Source organism: Oreochromis niloticus, linkage group LG7 (genome assembly GCF_001858045.2).
Source record: "Oreochromis niloticus isolate F11D_XX linkage group LG7, O_niloticus_UMD_NMBU, whole genome shotgun sequence".
Taxonomy (NCBI): domain Eukaryota; kingdom Metazoa; phylum Chordata; class Actinopteri; order Cichliformes; family Cichlidae; genus Oreochromis; species Oreochromis niloticus.
In genome coordinates, this window is record NC_031972.2 from 19,845,893 (window position 1) to 19,869,454 (window position 23,562).

Consider the following 23,562-nt stretch of genomic DNA (forward strand, 5'->3'; position numbering starts at 1 on the left):
TATTATTCATAATTACAGCAACACATTGTATTATTGCAATGAAAACGCAAAGTCGAAGTGTCAAATAATCATAAATAGTCCCCTGCTGAGTAGTCACATGTGGTTTTTAATTATTTCCACCTATTAGTAATGCTGATATGTTAATTTAAACTTAATCAGCTATATCACCAACATTATAATAATCAAATGGGGTTTTTGTATCATTTTATTTGTTTTTTCAGCTGCATGCAGTTTTATTTTTTCTTTTCTGAAACATTCCTCAGTAATAGCTCTTTGATAATAAAGGTTGCCAACCCCTAGTGTAGTACATCTGGGTATTTGCCTAGCATTTAGGCTCGGTTGTCTTCTCATGATAAAAGTTTCATTGCTTCCATCCACTATTAGTTCAAGCACTCTAGAAAGTCAGACTCCACCCACAATCCTGGTACATTAAAATGATGGTCTTCTTCTACTTTTGACGCAGCTGTATATTTTTTTGACATAACCGTATAGACTCTTTTATTAATTAAGTAGCTATTATAACTACCAGTTGAAGATCTAAATTAATGTACTGTAGGTCTTGTTATTCTAATTGGGTTTTTATGGTCCCCTTAATGGGTATTTTGTCTCACTGGATGCATGGGGGTTTCACTGTGGTCATTTGGTGGTCTTTGAGGTCCTCCCTCTGAGACGTCCCAGTCACATGGAAGGTTGGGGAGGTTTTCTGGTATGGTTGTTTGGTGCAGTTTTGTGTGGGGTTAGGTGTCTTTGTTATGTGTTGTCCTACTTGAGACTTTTCTCAAATGCACTGTAGGGTGGAGAGGTCCGAAATACCATTCCCTCAAAAAGTTTATTATTGCAAATTGAAAGAATAGTTTTCTTTGACAGGTGCTTGTGCCAAAGGTTAACCAAATACAAAGGACACTGTCTAGACAGAAAAAAAGTTTGTAAGTAAAGAATACTGGTTATGTCAGGAGTAATGCAGTTTAGTTCAGTCTTGCTGCTTGCTTAATCTTTCACTTTCATTTTCAGAAGTAGAAATGTGTCACTATTTTGCTAGTGTGGAAGTCTTTTATTCTCTTGTATTGTTTAGTGTATCGTAGCATTCTTCCAGGGTGTGATGTGCCATCGTCCCATGAAGAAGATTATTAGCTTTTACTGTTCAGATTGAACTCATCACCTCACCTCCCTGCTTTCCAGTATCTGCTCATCTCGCTAATCATTCTCACTCCAGGACTGTCTGTTCTCCATAAAACCACGCGCGCGCACATGTGGGTGTGTTCTTTGCTAATCACACTGTCTCCCTTATTCTCCCTTTTCCCTTTAAACCTTCTGAACACCAAATCACCTCACTTCAGCGTATAAATGTGGTACCTAACTTTCTTTTTCTCTCACAATTGTTTTGTTTATGGCTACTGTTTCTTTCTTTTCTTCATTTGTCTTATTTTTATTCTCCGTGTGACCTTTTTATGTAAACTTTCTCTGCCAGGAATATATTTTTCTTATTATCATGTATAAATTAACATCTTAATGAAAAAACAAATCACTGTTTCAACTGTCTTAATCTCACACATTTTTATTAAATTTCCTACACACTTACCTAAGGATATATATATATATATGTATATGTGTGTGTGTCTTTGTGAAGAAACGATAATGAATAATACTTTAAAAAAGAAAGTATTGTATTCTTTCAAAGTCTTGAAAAAAAAGGGAAAATGAATGTTTGATACTGATATTTGGTGATTTAAAAATCTGACTTTTAGGCATATAAAATATAAACAGCCTTCCCAACATTTGTCATGTGACGTTATGGCCGAGTCTTTGCTAAAATTATATGACAGTACAGTTTAAAAATAATCTTGTTTTTTTGTCACAACAAGTTGTGGATTACTCATTTAACCTCAGCCCTGGCCCAGCTTGGATCAGCTGATATTTCTGTTTCTGGCATTCCAAACACATGTTACCAAGAAGGGACCTGCAGAATGCCCTCTAGTGTATAAACTATGCAATGTGAAAACTCATACCATTGTCGAAGGGTGTTTCTGTCATGGATGAGAATTTTCCAGACTAAAAAAGCGGATTGAAACAGCACAAGTCAAATTCAAAGCAGGCTGAAATCCTATTGAACGTGGGTTTTTGCGATGGAGAGTGGGAAGGCAGGTGAGAATCAAGACAGAGCAATTTACCAGCGAGGAGCAGGTGTTTGTGTTGACATGACTAATCTTATCTGGCTGTGAACTGAGAGTTCCATGTGGTAAAGCAGGTAGTTTTCACACTGAGTCCTTGAACAAGACACTAAGGCGGACACAGAAGCACAGTAAACAATGATCCAGCAGAATGATTCAGGACCTAGCACAAAAGTGCACAGCTGACTCTAAATACATAGACTTAGATGAGTGGATGGCTTGCGGGTGTGCAGGAGCAAGCCCAGGAAACATTGATAAGAGAGGTGCCGAGCTGTGAACTGATCACCACCTGGTGCTGAGTTGGGTAAAGTGGCAGGCAAAGATGCTGGATAGACCTGGTGTACCCAAGGTTGTTGTTACCTGTGATGCATGTATTTCTATAACCAGATGGTGGACACCAGAGGTGAAGAGAACTCTCAGGCTCCCTTTACGAACCTGTGGGACTCTTGAAACGCTGAGAAGTACCGGCAGCCCAAATGTTGTTTAGCTCTGGCAGTGGCTAATGCAAAAACTTAGGAGTTTAGTGACACCATGGAACAAGGATAAGGGTGACGACTTGCCTCGCCCTGGGGGTCATGTCACTGATATAGTAAACACATGCTCAGTGTCAAGGCCCCTGGACTGCATGAAAATTGCTTAAGGTTCTGGCTGTCCTGACTGACACATTGCTGCAACATAGCATGGACACTGGTGCGGTGTCTCTGGATAGGCAATTATGGTTGTGGTTTCCCTGTTTAAGGGTTAAGGGGATTGGAGGGTGGGGACTAGGGGATCACATTCCTCAGCCATTCTGGGAATCTCTATGGCAGGGTACTGGAGAGGAAAGTTCAACCATTAGTTTAACCTCAGATTCAGTAGGGAGTTTTTGTCCTGGTTGTTGAACACTGGACCAGCTCTTCATCTTCTCAATGATATTTGAGGTTATGTGGGACTTTGCACAACCAGTCTATCTCTGTTTTGTATACTTGGATAAGGCATGCAATCCATGTCCCTCAGGTTATTCTGTGGAAGGTGCTTTGAAGTATGGGGTGTCTGGCCAGATGTTATGGGCCATTTGGTTCCTGTAGAACTGTAACATTAGTTTGGTTCATTGCGGCAGTAAGTCATACTCACTCATGGTGGGTGTTGAACTCTGGCAGGACTGCCCTTTGTCACCAATTCTGTTTATAGTTTTTATGTACAGAATATCTAGGTATAGAATTTTATCTTTGCGTTTTTGCAGATGATTTGGTGAGAAATGAGAATAAGAATGAGAATCAGCATCTCCAAGTCTGAGACCATGATTCTCAGCTGTAAACAGAGTGGAGTCTGGGATGAGTTACTATCCCAAGTGGAGAAGCTTAAGTACCTTGGGGTCTTGTTGATGAGTGAGGGGAGAGTGGGTCATGAGACTGACAAATTGGTTGGGGTGGTGTTATCAGTGATGTGGACACTGTAACAATCTGTGATGGGAAAGAGAGAACTGAGCATAAAAGCGAAGCTGTCGACTTGCTGGTCTATTTACGTCTTACCCTCAGTGGTGGTCATGAGCTCTAGGTAGTGACCAACAAAATGACAGATGGTCACAGATACAAGTGACGGAAATGAGTTTCCTTCAAAGGGTGACTGGGATCTCCCTGAGAGATAGGATAATGAGCTAAGACATTGCCTCCTAGACAACTCCTTGGTGTGGTTGTTGGTCCTATTCGTAGGAGGCCCTGCGACCCAGGACTCACTGGAGCGATTATATCTCTTGGCTGGCTTGGGAATGACTCGGTGAACCCCCAGACTAGAAAGGTGGCCCAGGTCAGGGAAATGTGGGCTTGTCTGCTCAAACTCAAACCCACATAAACCATTGAACGAGGGACAGACAGACAGACAATCAGATGGATGAATGGATAAGTAGATGGATGGCACTAATTTGCAAAGATCTGTTTGTAAACTTGCACAAGGCACAGGTACAATTCAGTTATATCTGGCACAAGTCTTTAACTAATTTCTTCGTTTGCACATATATTACTTGTGCTTTTGTAAATTTCTTGGACATTTATTGTTTCTTTTTTATTAGAATATTTATAATTTAAAATTTTTATGAGCTTTCTGTGAAGGGTAACTGCTAAAATAGTAATTTAATTGTCCAATAATTTCAGTGGAAATTCCTGTGTTTAGTTTTACTGTGCCTGTGACAATAAAACTTTTTAAACTTGACCTTAATACATAAAAAATTGGCCAAAAAAATGTCTTGTTGAGAGTAAAATTAGTGTGCTATTTGTATGCTCTTTTTTTTTTTATAGCAAAACAGATGGAGGGAAAGCAGATCATGCCAACTGAGGATGTGACAAAGAGAGGCGTCGGAAATTATGTAATGGACTTGGGGACTGTGAAATGGGTGGTAAAAGTGAGATTGGTCTGCCCGAGTAATTGAAATTTGTTGTACAGTCATGCTGGATTTTAGTTACAGTGGGCTGGGTGCTGACGTTTTTATGGGACTTGATTTTGAAAGCATTACAGCTGAGGGAGAAAAAAGCAAGATCAAAACAGAAAAAAATGAACTGACACAAGAAAAAATGTAGTGGAAAAGGAGGAGAAGCAGTGAAATAGAAAATGCCAAGGGCCAGATTTTCAAAGACTTTTGCACCTTGTTTCAGACATATTGTTGTGTGTGTTATTTATCAAATCTGTGCCTTAGCCTGGAAGCACTATTCAACTGTCATTTGGATTGCACATGTACTTTGCCTGTCAGCACACCTTTGTGTGATCAGTGCAATGTCACTGCATCCTTAATAGTATGAATAGCTATTTCAGTTTAAACCATGAAAATCCATATTAACTGAGGGAAAATTTGATATTTCACTTTAAATACTAAGCTCAATAAAATTTATGCATGTCTGAACCTCTTAACAGTTTGTATTTATGATATAATGAAGAAAGGTTTTGACGGGCAAACAGAACCTACTCAGCTTTCTTTTAAAATCCTACTGATAGCAGACAAAAGGTGCAAAGGAATTATACTTCACAAAGGGTCAGGAAAAAAGAGCAATAAATGAAAGCACTATCTGACCACTTTATAATACCAAACAAAGAGAGTTCAGAGAGTTGTGACTGTGCAGTTATTAAACTTGAAATTCATTTTGATGTTCACTGAGCTGCTAATGCAGTGTGAAAATCCCTGTCTCTTGATAATTCATTTACATTTTAGTGACAGTCCCTTTATAACCAGTATTTCCTTTTATCCACTGATTTTACTTCTTTCTATCTGTTTTTCATCACAGTTGTGTGTATTTCTCCCAGTTTCACAAATTGTATAAACCTCACATGAATAACAGTGAAATTGCAGTCCTAATCTTTTTTTGCCATTAATGAACATTGCTAAGTAAGATCCCATATAGGGAACACTAATAGAGGATAATTTGAAACTCCAAGTCCCATCCCAATCTGACAGAAATTACAAGTAAAGATTCTGAACCAGTATGGTGCAAACTGGTTCTGTAAGGGGTCCATTATTAATCAAGCAGTCAGTTTGATAGCTTTCACAGTGTGAGACAATTGATATTTTTATGAAGAAGCACTTTTTCCCTTTTTTCAAAGGGAAAAAGGTCCAAATTAAATCTGAAAACTGCAGGAAGCTCATTCATTCTTCTAGTGATTATTTCAAGTGGCATTCAAAGTTGAGATGGGAACAGCAGGAGATTAGTGGAGACCTGAAGCACCTTTACATAATCTGAACTTTCTTTCTAACTAAAGGACACTGAGACATTTTTGACCCTGTTTGCCTTCACTGAGTGACTCATTTAATGGGACATAAATGACAAAGTGCCAAAGCAGCTTTCATAGCAATAACGGTATAGGGCATTGCAGAGCCTAGGCTATGTTCTGATAGGAAAGGAGAAAAAAAACAATAACCGGGAATGTTTTCCGTATCTTCTGAAAGGCCAGCACTTTCTTCACCTTTCTAATATATATTGCCCTTTTTAGCCATTCAACCAAGAAGGCACGCATTTTATGACCCCAGAGAGCTTGAAGATGGGACATTATGGTACCACCTATAAAAAGCAGCAATGATTTAAGCAAAGCAGGGCAGGAAGCCGCTGTCCTGCCATGCTCAGCATATTACCTCAAGACGGTCTTTTCATAGCATACATTGAACTCCACGTGGAAAAAGAAAAAAAAAAAAACACTCACCTTAAAATTGTGAGGGTGGATAGGACAAAGATAAGTAGAGGGGCAGAATTAATTATTCTGCACCTGTTTTTATAATGCATTCAGTCCATACATTATCCTCATTTCTTCAAAGACTATGACTTGTGGTAAGTTGATATACTTAAATATGGTAGAAAAAAACATGGTGACAATGGTTCTACTGTAGAAACTTGTACTTTACGACTTGAGCCTACAACGCATTTAGATTGAAGAACTTGCGCAAGTAACGCCAGTGTTTGATTAGTTAATGAATTTAGTACTATTAAACAGGACATCACTGTGTTAAAACTTACCTTTGAAGGCATTACACCCACCGCACTGACACATCAACATTTCTAGTCATGAGTCAGATGCATTTCTAAAATTTGGTTGTGACTGGGACACATCTTTAAAGATTCTCCTTTATCACTGGAACAAGGTCTCTAATCTTTTATTTGCATCTCCAATAAATTTCAAATGGAAACCAAGTCATATTAAAATATAATTAGTGTAGTGGGCAAAAAGATTCATGCATTTAATAAATGCACTAACAGAAGAGATTATATATTAAAATTTGACTTGCTTTAACCTAAGACCCAGGATTTTATAGACATACACAGGTTTTAAATGCGCATAAATATTTCATAGAGACGGTATGCGTTACTACTTTTCAATAAATTACACTTGTTCCTCATTAGATGTAACAGAAAAGACCTACCTGCAATACTGTATACTCCCTGTCTTTTCTTCCTCTACCATCTTTTTGGGCATGTTCTAAGACTATGCATAAATCCAGAACCAATTTTACAGCACATTGCCCTGGCTTCACTCTCCAAACAGCACCAGACTTCTACTTGAATTCCAACTCAACTCTAGACCTGTTTAAGTGCATGAGACCAAAAGAATGATTACAGCTTTCAGTATATGCTTTCTACACAGACTTGATAGACCTTTTAATCATGTCTAAAATCTTTTATGATGCACGAAAATGTTCATGAGCTGTAACATAATGTTAATGAAGTGAATGAAGGAGTCTATTTCACCTGACGTTGCTCAGCACTTGCCTTGAAATTCTGTGTCCAATGAACAAGGAAGAAAGGATTTTTTTTTCTCTACCTCATTGTAATAAGGACTTAATGACATCTATAAAAAAACCACCAGATTTCAAGATGATAAAAAGTGTTAGATCTGTATACTTTCTTATGACTTGCTCCTGCACCTATTTTTTCTCTTTATTTGCCTGTGGTGGGTGGTCTCTATTCTGTTTTTGACTATGAAGAGTTCACCATATCTTCATAATATTGTTAGTTTATTATCTTACTTATTTTTGCTTTTACTTTACACTTTGAAAAAAAGACCGTCCTCCAACCTACTCTTCACACAATGTGACATCCCTAAATTGAGAGCATCCGAGCCCCTGATCAATTTCCTTATCCATCCATTTTTCAGAATAACCAAGCTTTTGTACTTTATACACTGACACTTAAATTGTGACTGGAATGAATCCAATTAATTTTGTATATATATTTTGCGGTCACTTTTGTAAGAGATGTACAAGCGAGCTGTCATTTGAGTTGATTTATGCAAAATGATCAATTTGTCACCAAATGCTGGCCAAGAATTATTTTACTCTAAGTACCCCCTTCATCCACATTGCACTGCATTTTCTTAATGATATACCAGGAATGAAACAATTACGAAGGCTTGAAAATGGCTTAGAAGTCATATTCCTGTGGGGATAAAGCTTTTGTCTCTTGCAGAAAAGTAAATGCTTGTGTCATTGTGTCATTATCAGCTGTCCTCGTGTATCATAAAAATAAGTGTATTGACATAATGCACTCATCCAAATTTTATTCTTTGTCTTTGTTTTAACTCGTAGTCATCGAGTGAAACATTTTTTCTTAGATGTGTATTTATGGCCATCACAAGCATTGATTTTCACTCTGGCCTTTATTCTTTTTCCACTCCAGGAGATTAGGAAGTGTAATCACTGTGATCCTCTGGGTAATACAAGCAAAACATATGTATAACCATGAGGAAATCTGGATCTTATTACCATAAGATCATTTTTATGACTAAACCTAAATGATACATGAAAGAATGTGCGTGGTACAATAATAAAGATATTTAACATAAACCGTCTACTGGACATTTTTTAATCTGGTTCGAGACTGTAGTTTGTTATCCTTCAGTGGTTTTACACTTTGCAAATCCCTGACAGTTATCACTGTGTGTACGTGTGTGTGTGTGTGTGTGTGTGTGTGTGTGTGTGTGTTTTGATGTTGCAGTGCCAAAGCAGTAATAAACAAAGCCTCTTAACTCACAGCCCTGCTCTTGCTGTCACTCTAACTCAGAGTCAGACATGCAAATATGCACACACTCCGGTGACTTTACCTAATATGATTAGAAAATTGAGCTCCAAAGACTTTTTAACACTTGACAACTCACCAACAGATCAAACCACGAGTGGCAGCAAAGGTGGTAAGAAGTGGAAATTTGATTGGTTAAAAATCTGTGTACTATTGTGTCCATATTGTAAAAATATATTATGTCCTGCTCTATATACACAACACCCAAAGGGTGAATAACTGCTTGTACTTCGACTGCATTACATTTTCTATATCTGAAAATAAAAACAACTGAATTATGATTCTAATTAGATTTATTTTTGCCTTTGTTTGTCTTAACATTTCACCACCAGCAGCTGGAGGTGTGTTTGGTCCTCAAGGGGAATCGGGATCAGAGCCTGAAGATGACAACCAAATGAAGTTTTATACAGAACAGCACAGAGGACGAAGGCGCAGCAAAGGTGAGAAGAAACTCAGGTGTATTGTAATAAATGTCGTACATTTTTTACACATTAACTTACTCCGCAGGAGACCCTCTTAGCCACTGCGCGCTGCTGAGAAGGCATTAAAGTCAAAAGGGAGTATAATACAAAAACAAATGAATGCCAGCCTTATCCCATTTGAATATAAGAGGGAATGATGGGAGAGAACATTAAAGCTGAGTCAAATGAGGCTAGTCATTTCCGGAATTGTCAGCATAGCTGGAAGTAGGAAGGGGTCATGTACGTTCCCAGTGGGGTTGAGAGTGCTGTTCCACAGCACAGCTCAATGACATTCAGAGCAGACATAGGAGCTGATGTCAGTGGGAGCTCTGTGATGACCTAAGCTGAGTCAAATAACTTGAATGGCAAGCATGATTTTCAACTTCTTCTCCCATAGTGATATGTAATAGTGAAGAGTTTGGATTTGTGTGTATATGAATTACATAGTCTGTGTATATCTATAAAGTAGCTGACAAAAATTATGAAAATCTTAATGTTTTTAAACCCTATGTCTGCAGTTCACCTAAACAACACTAGGTCAAGAGGACGATAAATCACACACCACTTTATAATCTTATTAATATGGTTGTAAGCCCTCTGGTGTGGGAATAGGATCTAAAAGCAATTAGAAAAGCAATTTAGTTGCTTTTCCAATTGCGATTTCTATTAGAAGTATAAAAGAGAGGAAATGTAAGATTTGAAAACAAACAAAACTTCTTAACTCTATAGACACTGCAGATATATAATTCATCTAAAAGTAGATTCTCCAATTAAATGTCTCTATTTTTCTGTACATTGGAGACAGCAGCTGGGTAGATTTTTTTTTTAAATTCAGATATCAAGCATGTGCATATGGTCTTAGATAATTGCAGTGTTTTTTGGAATGAAGGACAAGAATTGTGAAATAACTGTGAACCTAGCCCTGTAATTGGCTCTGTAGCCTTCTGTCACTTCATTTCCTACCATTACATTTCCTGGTTACATACATTTAAACACAGAATGGTCCAGTGTGAACATGCAATTAACCACAACTGTTCTGAAAATGGTTAATTGCCTGTGAGTGTAAATGACCTAGAACAGGCGTCTTTACTGTAACTGACACCTTTGTCTGACAGATTTTATTATCAAGTCTTTGTGGCCTTACAGCTTGGAGGAAAATAAAATCCATGGCCATGACCTGTGTTAAAGTTACAGCCTGTATAAAAAGGTAGCTCTTTCATTAGATGATGGACAGAGGGAGGCGAATGAGAGTAAACATAAAGAGTTTAGTGCACACCTTGTATTTGTGCATTCAGTTCAAATTCACATGTGACTTTATGCGTGTGTTTGAGCACAGAAAGGGTGTTTGGTTTGTGACCGTAATGTAAGTGTTTGCCATCGTGAGTGCACATGCTTTTGTCTACTCAGTAAGCTTTTATAGTAATTGAGGGAACCCTTCACAAGCCCAGTGACACCACCCACACCCCACTGACATTAGCTGCTCAGCCACTATTTCTGTAGACAACCATTGTTTCTGTCCCTTCACAAAGCCATCACAGTGAGTAAGACGTGCAAGTCAGTGTGGGTCAATCCATTACCCTAACTTTGTCTCCTTGTTTGGCCTTGAGCTGCATTTCACTACCTCCGAGCTTCTGTCAAGATTAAAGTGCCTTTCCACAGGGGAATACTGGTGAAACTTTCTTTTCTATGATATCGCTTTGTTGTATTTCAGTCTGTTTGACCATTTGAACACTGCGAATGTGATCAGTCAAACGTTATACGGGGAAAACTGAAATTGGCATTCACAGAACAATTGTGCACGGCTGTGTTTTTCAGTGGTACTAAATGATGTAGTAACATACCTCTAACTAGCACACAGAGCATTAGTCGATTCCCATTGTGGAAGCTATTGGGCATTGAAATGAATAAATATATAAACAAATGTATTTATTTATTTATTTGAACAAAACAGTTTGATGAGTTCTACTGCAGAGAACAGACTTCCATGAGCAGCTGTACCATTTCTATTGACTTTTGCAACAAACCTGCAGAGTGCAGGATTACACACTGGGAAGCTCCCTTCCTAGAAGCTATTCACACATTTCTGAAGCCTGCAGATCCTGAAATATTATGTTTTCTTGTGACTGGTTTAAGAAAGTACCAGAGTGCATTTTCAGCTTGTTCAACGCATTAGAGCAGTGTTTCCAAAGCTACTCCATCATCACCTTGTCCTACACACATCCCAGTAAGCTTCCGTTTAACATGCCAACTTCTCTCCCATGATAAATATCTGTAGACAGAGGTTAAGCAGCTAATTTCATTTCCTATACCTTAGCTTGGAAATAGGAGCCCTGACAGAGCCAAAGGGCAACCAAAACAACCAATCTATAACCCTGTCAGTAGCAATAAGATCATATATCATACTGGCAAATGATTCTGGGGTGTGCAGAAGCAGTGGTAACCCAAGTCATCTCTACACAGGCCAAACTCGAAACAGGGTTGGATTCATAAATCAGCAGTACAATTAATTGCATTCTCAAGGCTTTGAGGAGGGCTTTTGAGCAAAGGACAGTGCAAAATGAGATGATTTTGTTAAACGTTTGTGTGGCTGTGTGTATTATGGTCCTGTCACCTGTTTAAGACTCTAATAAAAACAAAAGGGCCACTGTTAAACTGTCTACCTTTACTTTTTTCTCTTTCTCTCCCTTCAGGCCATCCACACAGTCCTCTAAATAAGGTCACCTTGACACTGATTACTATCAGCACATGTGTCATTGCCATTGTCTATGCTACGCAGGATTCCTGCCCCCTCACTGTTAAGGTCACCCTCCATGTGCCAGAGCATTTTGTTGCGGATGGTAAGTGCAACGCATTTATTAGACCTTGGCAGAACATTTAACGAGTAAAGCATCAAAAAGTGTTTACTTTTGCTAGAAACTGACTTCACTACACTTCACTGTTTTTATGCACTCTTTCATTTTGATTCAAATTACATGATATGATATGAAAACCTTAGTAGATCTGACAGCTCACAGAACTCCTGGGTCCAATTTACACAGATCTGTTTGCTGACTGGAAACCCACAAATACTAAAATCAAACATGGAGATGAAGATGCAAGGATTTATTATACTTACATTAAACCCATCAAAATGTTACTAAGATGCAGTGTGGTTATCTAGCCCAAGCAGCAGAGTTTGAAAACATCTAATACAAGCGATATGGTAGATTTGTGGAGCATGTTATCATAATAGCCATTATCCCACATAGTACAGTATCTTATTGTTTTGTTTGTTTCCAACAATAACTGGTTACAGTTGTCAGTCAAGCAGCGTACTGTAGAGATAACTGTCGAGTTACATGTTGTTGTTGAGCACTGAAACGTATTATGTCATTAGTCTAGTCTTTGTTGTTAGGAGGAACAGCTAATGGACCGGGGCTAGCTCAACATTCTCCGTTTCTGTTTTCACATGGCCTGCATTAAACTCTCCACCCCCTCAACCGTGATTTGTGGTTTTCAATTTCAATGCCTTTCAGTTTCAGTGCCCCCTTTGCACGACTGATAAGGTACAAAAGATGAACATTCATCCAACAAAAAAGAAAATCATGTTCTAGAACCGAAAAATGAACAAAAATCAGAACAATAAAGCCCACGCACTGAAAGCTCGCAATGGAAAAAAAAAAAAGATTTATTATCACCACAAAAAACTGAGTGACATTTAAAGCCATTAAAGTGATGAAGAGCATTGTGCACACACTATGGCTATTGTTATTCTTTGTTTTTGAACTGAGCTTTTAGTGTTTAGCCCCTTTTTCATGTGACTGCATGCTGTAGATTAAAATATGAACCTATTGTTTTTATCTTTTCAGTTAGCCTGATACAAACAATGCATATTCATCTAATGTTACATAAGAACTCCAAGATATATTTCTGCTAGTGCCATATTAGAAGCTGGCTTCACAGACTGAAAGTATGCTTGCCAAAAAAATAAAAACGAAATAAATAGTCAGTGAAATCGAATATAAAGAACTTCTCTGTCAATAAGGAGTTGATACCGTTTCCTGTCAATTCATATGCTCACATGGAGACACAAAAACATTTTTTGTTGACAAAAGAAGTTTAAATGCACAAAAATGGAGTTTGTAAGCAACAGACCCAGGCAACAGCTTAGAGTATTATTTAATCTGTTTAAAATTCCTTGTTGACAATGAGCTAATTGTAAATTGGGTCCGTGTGTTGACACGATACCGCAAAACAAACCTTAGCAGGAGGAGAGAGAAAAAATCGAATATGTACAAGGAGCTAAGTGAAGTAAGAGCGAGTGAAGAGCTGAGGCAATTTAACTAATGATTGCTACATCTCTGAAAGATTTCACATATCAGTCAAAAAGGCATTTCTGCCATTGAGGTCTCATTTCTTGTCCACCCACGCTCTCAGAATTTGTGTGCCCGTGGACACTTCATGAAAACGGAGGCGTACATAAAATATATATTCTGTAACTATTGGATATCTACAGTAAGATAAACATACCGTTAGAGTATTTTGACACTGACACAGTTTGTTTTTTTCCCCTGTATACCACCACAGTGGATATGAAGTGAAAGAATCAAGATGTGATTAGCGTGTAGACTATCAGTTTTCATTTAAAGTGATTAACAAAATTATCACATTAACTTTGTTTAGAAATGAGCTATTTTTATTCATAGGGCCCTATTTTCAGATTCTAAAGTAGTTGGGTAATTGCCTAATGAACAAAAGCTGCTTCCTCTTATTTCATGTCAAATTAAGCAGATAAAAGCTCTATTAGTGTTGAACGTACATTTGCTTACTTCTCACTTTAATTCTAAACATGAGGTCCAAAGAGACATCCGTGATCATCATTTGGCTGAAAACGCAAAATAAAGACAGAGAGGTGTGCACCACAGCAGACAAAAGTGGATGATTGTAAGTTAAGAAAAGAGCCACAGTAAGGTCTAGCCAAGTGAAAAGTACTCAAGGAAAGAGGCAAATAATTGTCAACGTGTAAAGATGCCTCGATGTTTCAGAGCGCTTACAACAAGATGCTGGTTTGTTACTGCTGACAAAATGTAAGGTAGCCATATCTATATACAGACAGCAACAAAAGGTGGCCGCAATAAAGACTTGGCACAGCATAGGAACTTCCGCCTGTCATTGACTCGAGGATTTTCATCAAAGTATTAAAAACAATGAAGTTTGTCCACTTACTTTTGAGCTTTGTGGGGCAATTACTCAAAAATTGTATTACAAAATAATCATGGTTATTTTGAGTGTCTATAATGTTGTCTTTTTCTCCCTCTCCATAACACACATAGTGTAGTGTAAATCTCTACCACTGGCAGCGAGGACGCTTTCAAATTTAATATGGAGAATGATTATTGACTCATTTTAGTAACCTTTTGACCTCCTACTGCCACTAGTAGTGAGGAATATCAAGTTATACGCAATAATTATCTCAAATTTTTGGATGCCCCTGAAGCTCTCCTTTGGCCTAATGATCAGCCTGCGAGGTATCAAAAATCATATTTGGAATTTAATGAAATAATCATAGACATTCATGATAAACCAGCACTCGTGTATTTTAATTTCGCCGAGCCCATGAGCTTTGCTGTAGTGCGACACTCACTACTGCATTTAAGCCCCACTACAGAATAAGATATTGGACGAGGAAAATCATGTTGTGTATTCCATACTGCATGTTTGTTTACTGCAGGGTGAACATAAACTGTACACCTCGAAGGAGTTAAGATAAGGGTTTTAGGATTCTAGCTTTGTTTTTCCCCTGCAAACAAACTGTGTGTACTGGAACTCGGACACAGAAAAGCAGACACCTGAGGCAGAGCAGATGTGGTAAAAGGCAGCTTAACCCTGTAGTCTGGCATGCATACAGTCGGCAGCAGGCAGGCAGTCAGAGCAAACAAACAAATCCAAGAGATAAACAAACAAAACAATTCCAACTGGCAAGCAACACATAACTATAAGTCACTTCAGGAAAAGTACAAGCAGACAGAAGAAATGCTCTGTTTCTTCTTTCTGCTTATATACTTTATAAGTTGACACAAAGGACACGAGTTGCTCTATATCTAATATATGCTGGTACGATGCAGGTGAATAGTCAGGTGGTGATATCAGCCATTAGCATGATGAATAAACTGAATGTGAGCAGCCAGTTGCCATGACAGTAGAAGGTAAACAAAAACAACTACAAAGCATTTATAATAATCACTAAGGCTACAGCTAATGGGAGCCTAATGGAAAAAAATGAGATAGATAGAGAGAGAGCAGAAGGTTATTTACAGGCAGGTAACAAGAAAGGAAAACTGGAGCAGCAGATTAAGAAGACTCAGATCATTTGGCCAACGTTGTGGGATACGCAGCTCAAAATCAACTAGTAGTGGGACATATTCTGATGTTTTTATATTCTTCCTCTAATTTCTCCAGTGTTGCTTTTCTGTTACCTGACATTCACTTTAGAGTCATGGTGTAAATACCTTAATTATGCTTGCAGTCAAAAATAGTCATATTTTAAATATGACTGTCTGTCAAATAATCTTATCAATTAGATACCCAGTCATGTAACTCAATTATCAAAAACATGACATTGTGTAGATAATTGAAATAATACAGCAGTATACAATAGAGCACGGCACAAACAACTTATTAACGAAAAATAACACAAAATTATATGTGTCAATAAGTCAGTGTGATTTTTTGTTGCACCCATTCATTATTCCTGTCATTATTTTGACTACTGCATTGACACTGATATACAATGCTTTCTTTTTCTCCCCATTCTTCTGCATTTGAATCATAATATGCAGAGCTAAGTGAACAATGCTCCTACTCCCCAAGTGGGATTTCTTTACAGGACTCAAAGAAGGCTGCAGAACAGCTTCTGTTAGCAGAAGAATTTACTTCAGCCAGTATCACTGTAAATGAGACCTGCTGGCAGAAAGGGGCCTTGTTATGCTTACCTTTGGTCACTTTGACCTCGTGGATGCTTTTAGCGATTTATTTTGGCCTTCTGGCATTTTGCTGGGTACTGAACACTTTACTTTCAAGAACACCAGCGGTCTTTCATATCTAGGGAAGATTGTGACCGTGGTTATTTTGCTTTCACTTGTAAAGAATTATGCACTTATTAATTTAAAATGTTCAAAACACATTGATTGATTCAAAATGTGTTTTACGCCAGACACTAAAACCAATAAACAATGTGGGATCATCTGACAAGCTATCAAATGTAACAGACAAAAACATGCAGGTTATTGGTCTCGATAAGACTGAATGCTAACACATAGTTTGGTACTTAATTTTTAGGGAGAACCAAGTACATTTCTTGAAGGCTTTGTGTTGGTCACACTGTACTGTGGCAGTGTTTTTCTGTCAAATGAAAAGAAGCAGCTGATGACTTTTTATGTGTAGGAGGAAACAAATGGCAGTGTATTCTGTCAGGACTTCAGAACAACCAAAATGTTAAAAGGGTAAAATAAATAAATAACAGAGAGAGAACAGATGAGTTTTGGGATGTCATTGCTTTGTTTCTTACAGAATGTAAAGGCGAAACATTATTTGTTATTCTCATATGAGTTGTGTATTTTACCGCAGCACAAAGGACTTGCTGACATCCATCTGTGATGGATGTGTGGATCCTTTCTTATTGATGCAGTTCATCTAGCTGTACCTAACCTGTTTGTTTTTTTGTTTTGTTTTGTTATATAGATGTTCTAATACATTTTGAATTCACCTGGACAAAGAAATATATACTGTTAATGCTTCTGCAAATGTACCGTTGACCCATAATATAGCTGTATAAGAATCCAGAAAGCTGAAGCACAACCTTCTCACAGCTCCCTTTGGAACTAAAACTCATTGGCATCAATTAGAGATAATCTTGTTCGGTGATTGGAGTTTAACGATTGGTCTGAGAGCAGTAAGAAAGAAAGGTAAGTCAGCGTCATTGAGCATAGCGTTTACTGATTGACTCGTGAAACCCTTTTAGCCCCTCTACTGCAATTACCAACAAAACCCAATCTATACACATTATAGGTCTTAATTTTCTCATTTAAATTCAGGTTGGTCAGATGGGAAATGAAATTACAGTGAAAACAAAAGATTTAGCTACTTTCCAATTGATTTTGCAATAGAACCTCGAACCTAGAGCATAAATACAACACAATCACGTCTGTTCTACTTTTCTGTGGTTTGTTTGTTTATTTTTGTCTTTTTTTCATGCAAAATAATTGACTCCTATTTTGTTTTGCTTTTCTTTTTTCAGGAAGTAGTTTTGTGGTGAGCATGGGCAGTTTCTTGGATGTTTCTAATTGGTTAAATCCAGCCAAGCTAACTCTCTACTATCAGACCAATTCATCCACACAATGGGTCCAGGATTACTGCGGCCAGAGGACCACTGAACCCTGTGAGCAGATTTGTGATCAGGACACAGGTTGGTGCATACAAATATGCAGACACTGAGGTCTAACCATTAAGCCTAAACCCTTGTTTTTAGCATTTTTTTTAAAGTGGTAAATATTTCAACAGTGGAAAAAGTGCAGGTGTAGGATAGAAGACATTACAATGAGATCTCTATCTTGATGTTTTACTGATTAGCATAACATGTGCTAACGTTTACTTATATTTTGTGACATAAACCCAAAAGTTAAAGTCAGCTAAAAAAAACCCCCATAAAGCTCCCACAGTGGATGTCGTCTGGTTCAGAGTCATGAGATTTACACCACCACTCGCAACCCTGTGTTTTTCATGTGGACTTTTTCTCATTTATAAACAGTATAAACATGGCTCTTTATGTTCAGTATTGATACTGCTTGTAGGTAAGGGCATAGATGCCAGAGTATAGCGTGTCAGAGATGTCAGTGCCTTTGGCAGGATTTGAGTCCCTGTTGTGCTATAAAATGATAGACATGCTATTCTTATAAATTGTTAAAGTTGTCATATTGAAACTGCGTGTAAACAATGGAATTAACAAGAAACCAGCAGCACTGTCAGTAAAGAGACCACGGAGAAATACAAGTGTATAGCAGAGGTTGTCACTGTTTGCATTCATTACAATAATTATATAGAAGCTATCCAACTTTATTCCACACTTTAAATGAAAAAGGGAAAGAAAAGAAGACAGAATCAATAGATCAATTATATGGTAGGCTTTTTTTGTAAAACATTTCATCCTTACTTTGCTTTAAATTTTAGTTGGCCTAAAAGCACTGAAAGGAGCTGAAAATATTTTTTCATCATGTTATAAATAAAATGGGTTAATGTATATTCCACATTGTTTTGTAAGTCTTCTTTCTGTGCTGTAGGGAAAGAGAGGAACTAGTCAAGCTGAGCACAGGTGTGTGGTTAATTTCTTGAGTAAATTACTCAAATAATAGTAACAATTGTAAGTTCTTACATCAGAGCTCAGCATATGAGGCAACAGTATTTCTACTATGTAAGCAAAGGTCCTTAATGTCTTTTGCCCCATTCAGGAAAATCACCAGCTGCTGCTGCAGTGTGTATACAATCACCCTATATGGGTTTACACCTACATTTGCTGACATTAAAACTTTACCAACAAATGCTAAGTATGCAGCATGATGATATTTATCTTGCCTTGAGTGTCCTAATTCCCTTGTGTTTTTCATGCCCAAGTAGATAAAGTCTAAGCTCATTAGAATGGATTACATCTGTAATGTATGTGAAATTTATGTAACCCTGGTCAAGGACGTGTTGAGGGCTAATGCATAATGTATTAGAGTTCTAGACACTCAACTCAGTGAGTACACAGGAAGATGCCAGAGATGGAGCTGCACGCATGTATTTGTGAAATCTTAGTGTGTGCACTTAGGTATTTCATAGGTCTGCATCTGCACGTTGTGTTTACTCATTCAAATCTGAGTACACTGAGCATTTTGACTTTATTAGCACTAGTATCTAGCTCTGCTCTCATCTTTCTGCATCCATTTCTCTTTTCATCTGTCCTTTATAGAAGATTATTTAATCAATGACAGCATGCACGTTTGTTGTATCTCCTCAGGGCAATCACATCCCTCCAGAAGTAAAATGAAAGGTGCTCTTCAAAGAAGCTTTCCATTTCTATAACTAATGTAAAATATAGCACACTTATACCCAACCAAGCATACATATATTTTTGAGACTGAAGGACTTGTTTAGCATATAAAAACATAACTATAAGAGCACTTGTGATGTTTACTTCGATGTAAAAAAAAAAAGACAAGTAAAATGGCCAGACCCCTATAGATAGATAGATAGATAGATAGATAGATAGAACTTCTTAAGTTCATGTGAATACTGATGTGTTTTGCTTCTAATTGTAGCTTTTTTAAGATGGACTATCCATCCATTCAGCCATGGGGAGGAGTTTGTGCAGTACACCCTGCTGAGGTCGCCAATCACTCGCAGGGTTACCAAATATTACAACATTGAAAAACTGATTGATATGGATGACAGGGAAAAAATATATAAGAAGAAAGGTTGACTTGAATCTAATACAAGCTGAATGGTGGCATTGTTTTCTGTTGGCTTTTGGGCAGAAATGAAAAAGTTAAGGTTTAAATGCCAACAAATACTTATTATACCAAGCAACATATTTGAAAATACCAATACGAAAAACAATAGTAAAACCCTGTTTCATTAATAAACATATTTTATACAGTGTATACTCTATACTGAATAAAATAAATGCAGGTTTAGATATTTAAATCGGTCATTTTTTACTCCCAGCATGCGTACAAACACATTTTCCTTGTCCTTTATAATAGCAAGAGGTATGTTTTCAGGATGGTTTCTCACAGCATTTCTATTATCTCCATCAATCCAGCTTCAGTGTCATGTCAGATGACAGGCACTGTTGACTACTAGACACTGTATCATTGTATCTGGATAATCAGTCATCTGTGCCTTCACCTTCCCTCCTTGATCAAGTGCTACAGTGGAGGTCAGTAGACACATACATGATGCAACACTTCCTGCTGTCTGATAGCTGCTTGGGCAATAGATAACTTTAATTAGACTTGGAACTATAATATCTGCCTATGTATATATACGTTGGCACCAATAACAGCTGAAAATCTTTTGAAAATGACTGAAAATGAATGTCAGATAATATAATGACTCAAGTAACCACTTTATTATCCTTTCACAGTTATGCTCCCTAAACATAGGCTGTTGCTAAAACCTTTCCATTTCTCATCATGCATAACTTCCTAAAGACTCACAGACCTCCTTGGCTGCTTTTGTTTTCCTCATTTAAAACGTTTTCTCTCTGGCTCCTCCAGCTGCAAGTAATTGGAAATGAAACTGCTGGGGTGTGTAACATGTACAGTATACTATACCCCTGGTTTAGCTTTTCATTTCGAGCTCATACTGTGCTCGTAAGCACGCGCCCGGACACACACTTAAATGCACACAAACACATACTGCTCAAAGGAAACACTTATATTTTATCTGCCCAATGATAACGCCTAAGGCCTTCTCCAATATTATAACAAGTGCAAATAGGCACCAGAACAACAATAAGTCTTTTCTGTGCTAACATCATAAACCTTGAAATATGAAAATTATCCAGACAGCCAGAGAAATTATTATGATGACATACATCATTTATAGCATCAGTTTAATACAAGAGGAAGAGAGATGGTTCGTGCGATCAAGCACCTGCCATTGTTGTACATTTCATGTTCTTAATTTATAAGAGGAGAAAGTGAGAGAGCAAAAGAATGAGATAGAGAATGAGGAAAGGATGGTGACAAATTTTACTGGCAATTTTAAACTGGTGTTTACGGAGGATGTCATTATCGCTGGGTGGTGTGAGGCTGTGTGCCTGTTTAGACACCTGGCCGAAATGTACAGGGGAGGGACTCTCTGAGCACAGTTAAATAATTGGTTTTAACAAATGGCTATTTGGAATCATTTAGCTCTTAATTACACCTACACTATATTCTGATTATTCAACCATTTCTTGGGAGTCACTGAGTTAACACCGAGTTAACACGCTCTTTCAAAGCCCTGAGGGAAGGACGTACATGAAAACATTAAATTTGCACTGATCCATCCAAAGGAAAAAAAGAGAGTAGCTATCAATACACATTTTAGTGGTTAGAGTTGTTCAAGGTTGACAAGAGTAGAAAGTTTTACTCAACCTGAAAAAATAAAAACATCAGATCAAAAGAAGAGTTAAAGCCATTAAAATTACCTCTTTAAATATCTTTGAACATATTGTTCTCAAAAATAATAAATAAAGTAAAGTAGCTAATAAAAATATATGTTTGATGACCCAAAACATCAGCAACAAAACCTGAAACAGAGCAGATGAACCAGTGTCTCCCATCGTAACCAACGTAAAAGCAGTTACCACACTGCATTAGCAGCTCAGTGATACTCAACTTTAATAACCACACTGTTGCATTTTCTCTTCTGCTCAGAGACACGTTTTACTATTGGCTATCTCCTCCCCGCCATGCTTTTCTGATACGCTTACTGTTGCTGTTGTTCCTCAGATTTAAAAAGAAATTACTACAAGCCATTAATTCTTACTCCAAATCTTCCTTTTAATATGTTACACCCGTTCTGGGTTTTTAGATGGAGATAAAAAACCCAGGGCTTGCAAGTCATGTAAAGGTTAGTTCATTCAGCAGAATGTGTAATCAAGCAGACTTATCTATTTCTGTTAATCACTAGATCCTCCTTTAAATGCGTTTGCAGAAAGGTAAGAGCCCTGCTTCAATGATTATTTGCACAGCCTGCTTAAGATTTACAGAAAATGTGCTTCTAGACTGGTGCACTTAATCTGAAACAAGGTAGGAAAGATTTACAGTCCTCCTGCAGCTTTGAGGTCTGTACTGCTGTACAATTCATCTACCTCTCCTGACAATCTAGTAGGAGCACTATGGGTTTTATGTCTAGACCTTATGTATATACCTTTGCCACAGCTGGTATTATTAATTAAACTGTAAACACAACTTATGATAAAAAAGGAATGTCTAGTTATAACCAGCACAAACCAGTTTCTCTAACATCTGATTCAGGTGATACTGACAGAGGGGGCGTGTACTGAGCAAAAATGCATGTTGTTGTTATTATTATTATTTTATTATTATTGTCATTATTGAATAATACACTGCCAAGACAAGAAATATTACCATAGCCAAGATAAAATATGGCAGAGAGTTTTGCTTTCACCTTCTAATTAAATCCAAAGCTAAAGAAAAAAACTTCCAATTCGTGACTTCAATTTCATTCCTCTCAGAAATAGCTGTTTACAAAGAGCTGTGTTGTCTCCACAGTTATTATTAGGTCCAAATATCTGTCATCGGGAGCCATTTCAAACAAACATGTAAATCAAAGCAAAACATTACATTTGTAATTGCTGTTAGTAAGATGCACAAATCACTCATGTACTCAAATATTAACTCTCTTAATTATAGTAATTTATCATCAATTTTAACCAAATGGGTTCAGCTGCATTTCTTCTTCAATACAAATGCTGATGTAGAAACAGAAAGATTATACAATTTGAGCAAGCTAGGGCCACGTCAAATAAACTGTCCAAAGTGACTGTAGGACAACTAAAGTTTAGATGCATGAACTAAAAACAATGTCACCATTTCTCTCTGGATCTCTCTGGATCTCTGGATATGTGGTTAAAAAAATCTAACTATATCACTTATAATATAAAATTAACTATAAGAGTAGATATATTTGTTGTTGTTGCTTTTATCTGTTTATTTATTTATTTCTATTCAAAGAGAAAGTCCATTGAGTTGGCATCAGTGGGAAATGTGGCCAAATTCTAACTGTGATGTAAGCCCTAAACTCTATTCATCTGTCCTAGCAGCTAGAGTCTAGACACACTCAGCCAGTTCACTCAGCAACAGAACTCCAGCAATTTAAGTATTACGTAGTTTTCTATTTTGTAAAAATAAAATAAAGTAAAATGAGGTATCTCCTAAACACAAACACAACTGGACGACAGTATTTAACAACACCAGATACTACAATCGATGGCACTCTGAATGTGTTTTGCTTCCATTGCATTTTTGCTGATATATGCAACAAAACAAATAATTCTGGTTGCATCATTGTTGCTACTCTGGCACTAACATAATAATGGAAATGTTCCCAGTTCCTACCAGACTTCAAGGAGAAAGAAAAGAATATAATAATAAGGGTACCTTACCAACATGTGTGGTAACATGTGATGTGACTGCTTATGCACAAGATTGATTTTTCTAAGCGCAGCCTCTGGCAGTCTGAAAGAATGCAGTATAACTAGGTTAAATATGTATGTGAAGACTAGCGATGGGAACGTGTGTGTGTGTGTGTGTGTGTGTGTGTGTGTGTGTGTGTCTGTGTGCAACATGAAAAGGATATCTGTGTGCCAAAAATGAAGGA

The 23,562-nt window shown here is 37.4% G+C and overlaps 1 protein-coding gene across 3 annotated transcripts in view; it reads left to right on the plus strand.

Moving 5' to 3' along the window:
* astn2 (astrotactin 2) overlaps positions 1-23,562 on the plus strand; it is a 292,012-nt gene that overhangs the window by 136,659 nt on the left and 131,791 nt on the right. For 2 of the 3 annotated variants that reach the window (XM_025909010.1, XM_005459486.3), the window contains exons 5-7: positions 9,028-9,135; positions 11,847-11,993; positions 17,432-17,599. In XM_025909010.1, the coding sequence (XP_025764795.1) occupies positions 9,028-9,135; positions 11,847-11,993; positions 17,432-17,599 (423 nt within the window). The remainder of the gene's footprint in view (positions 1-9,027; positions 9,136-11,846; positions 11,994-17,431; positions 17,600-23,562) is intronic. The other variant, XM_003454979.4, reaches the window with a different exon arrangement.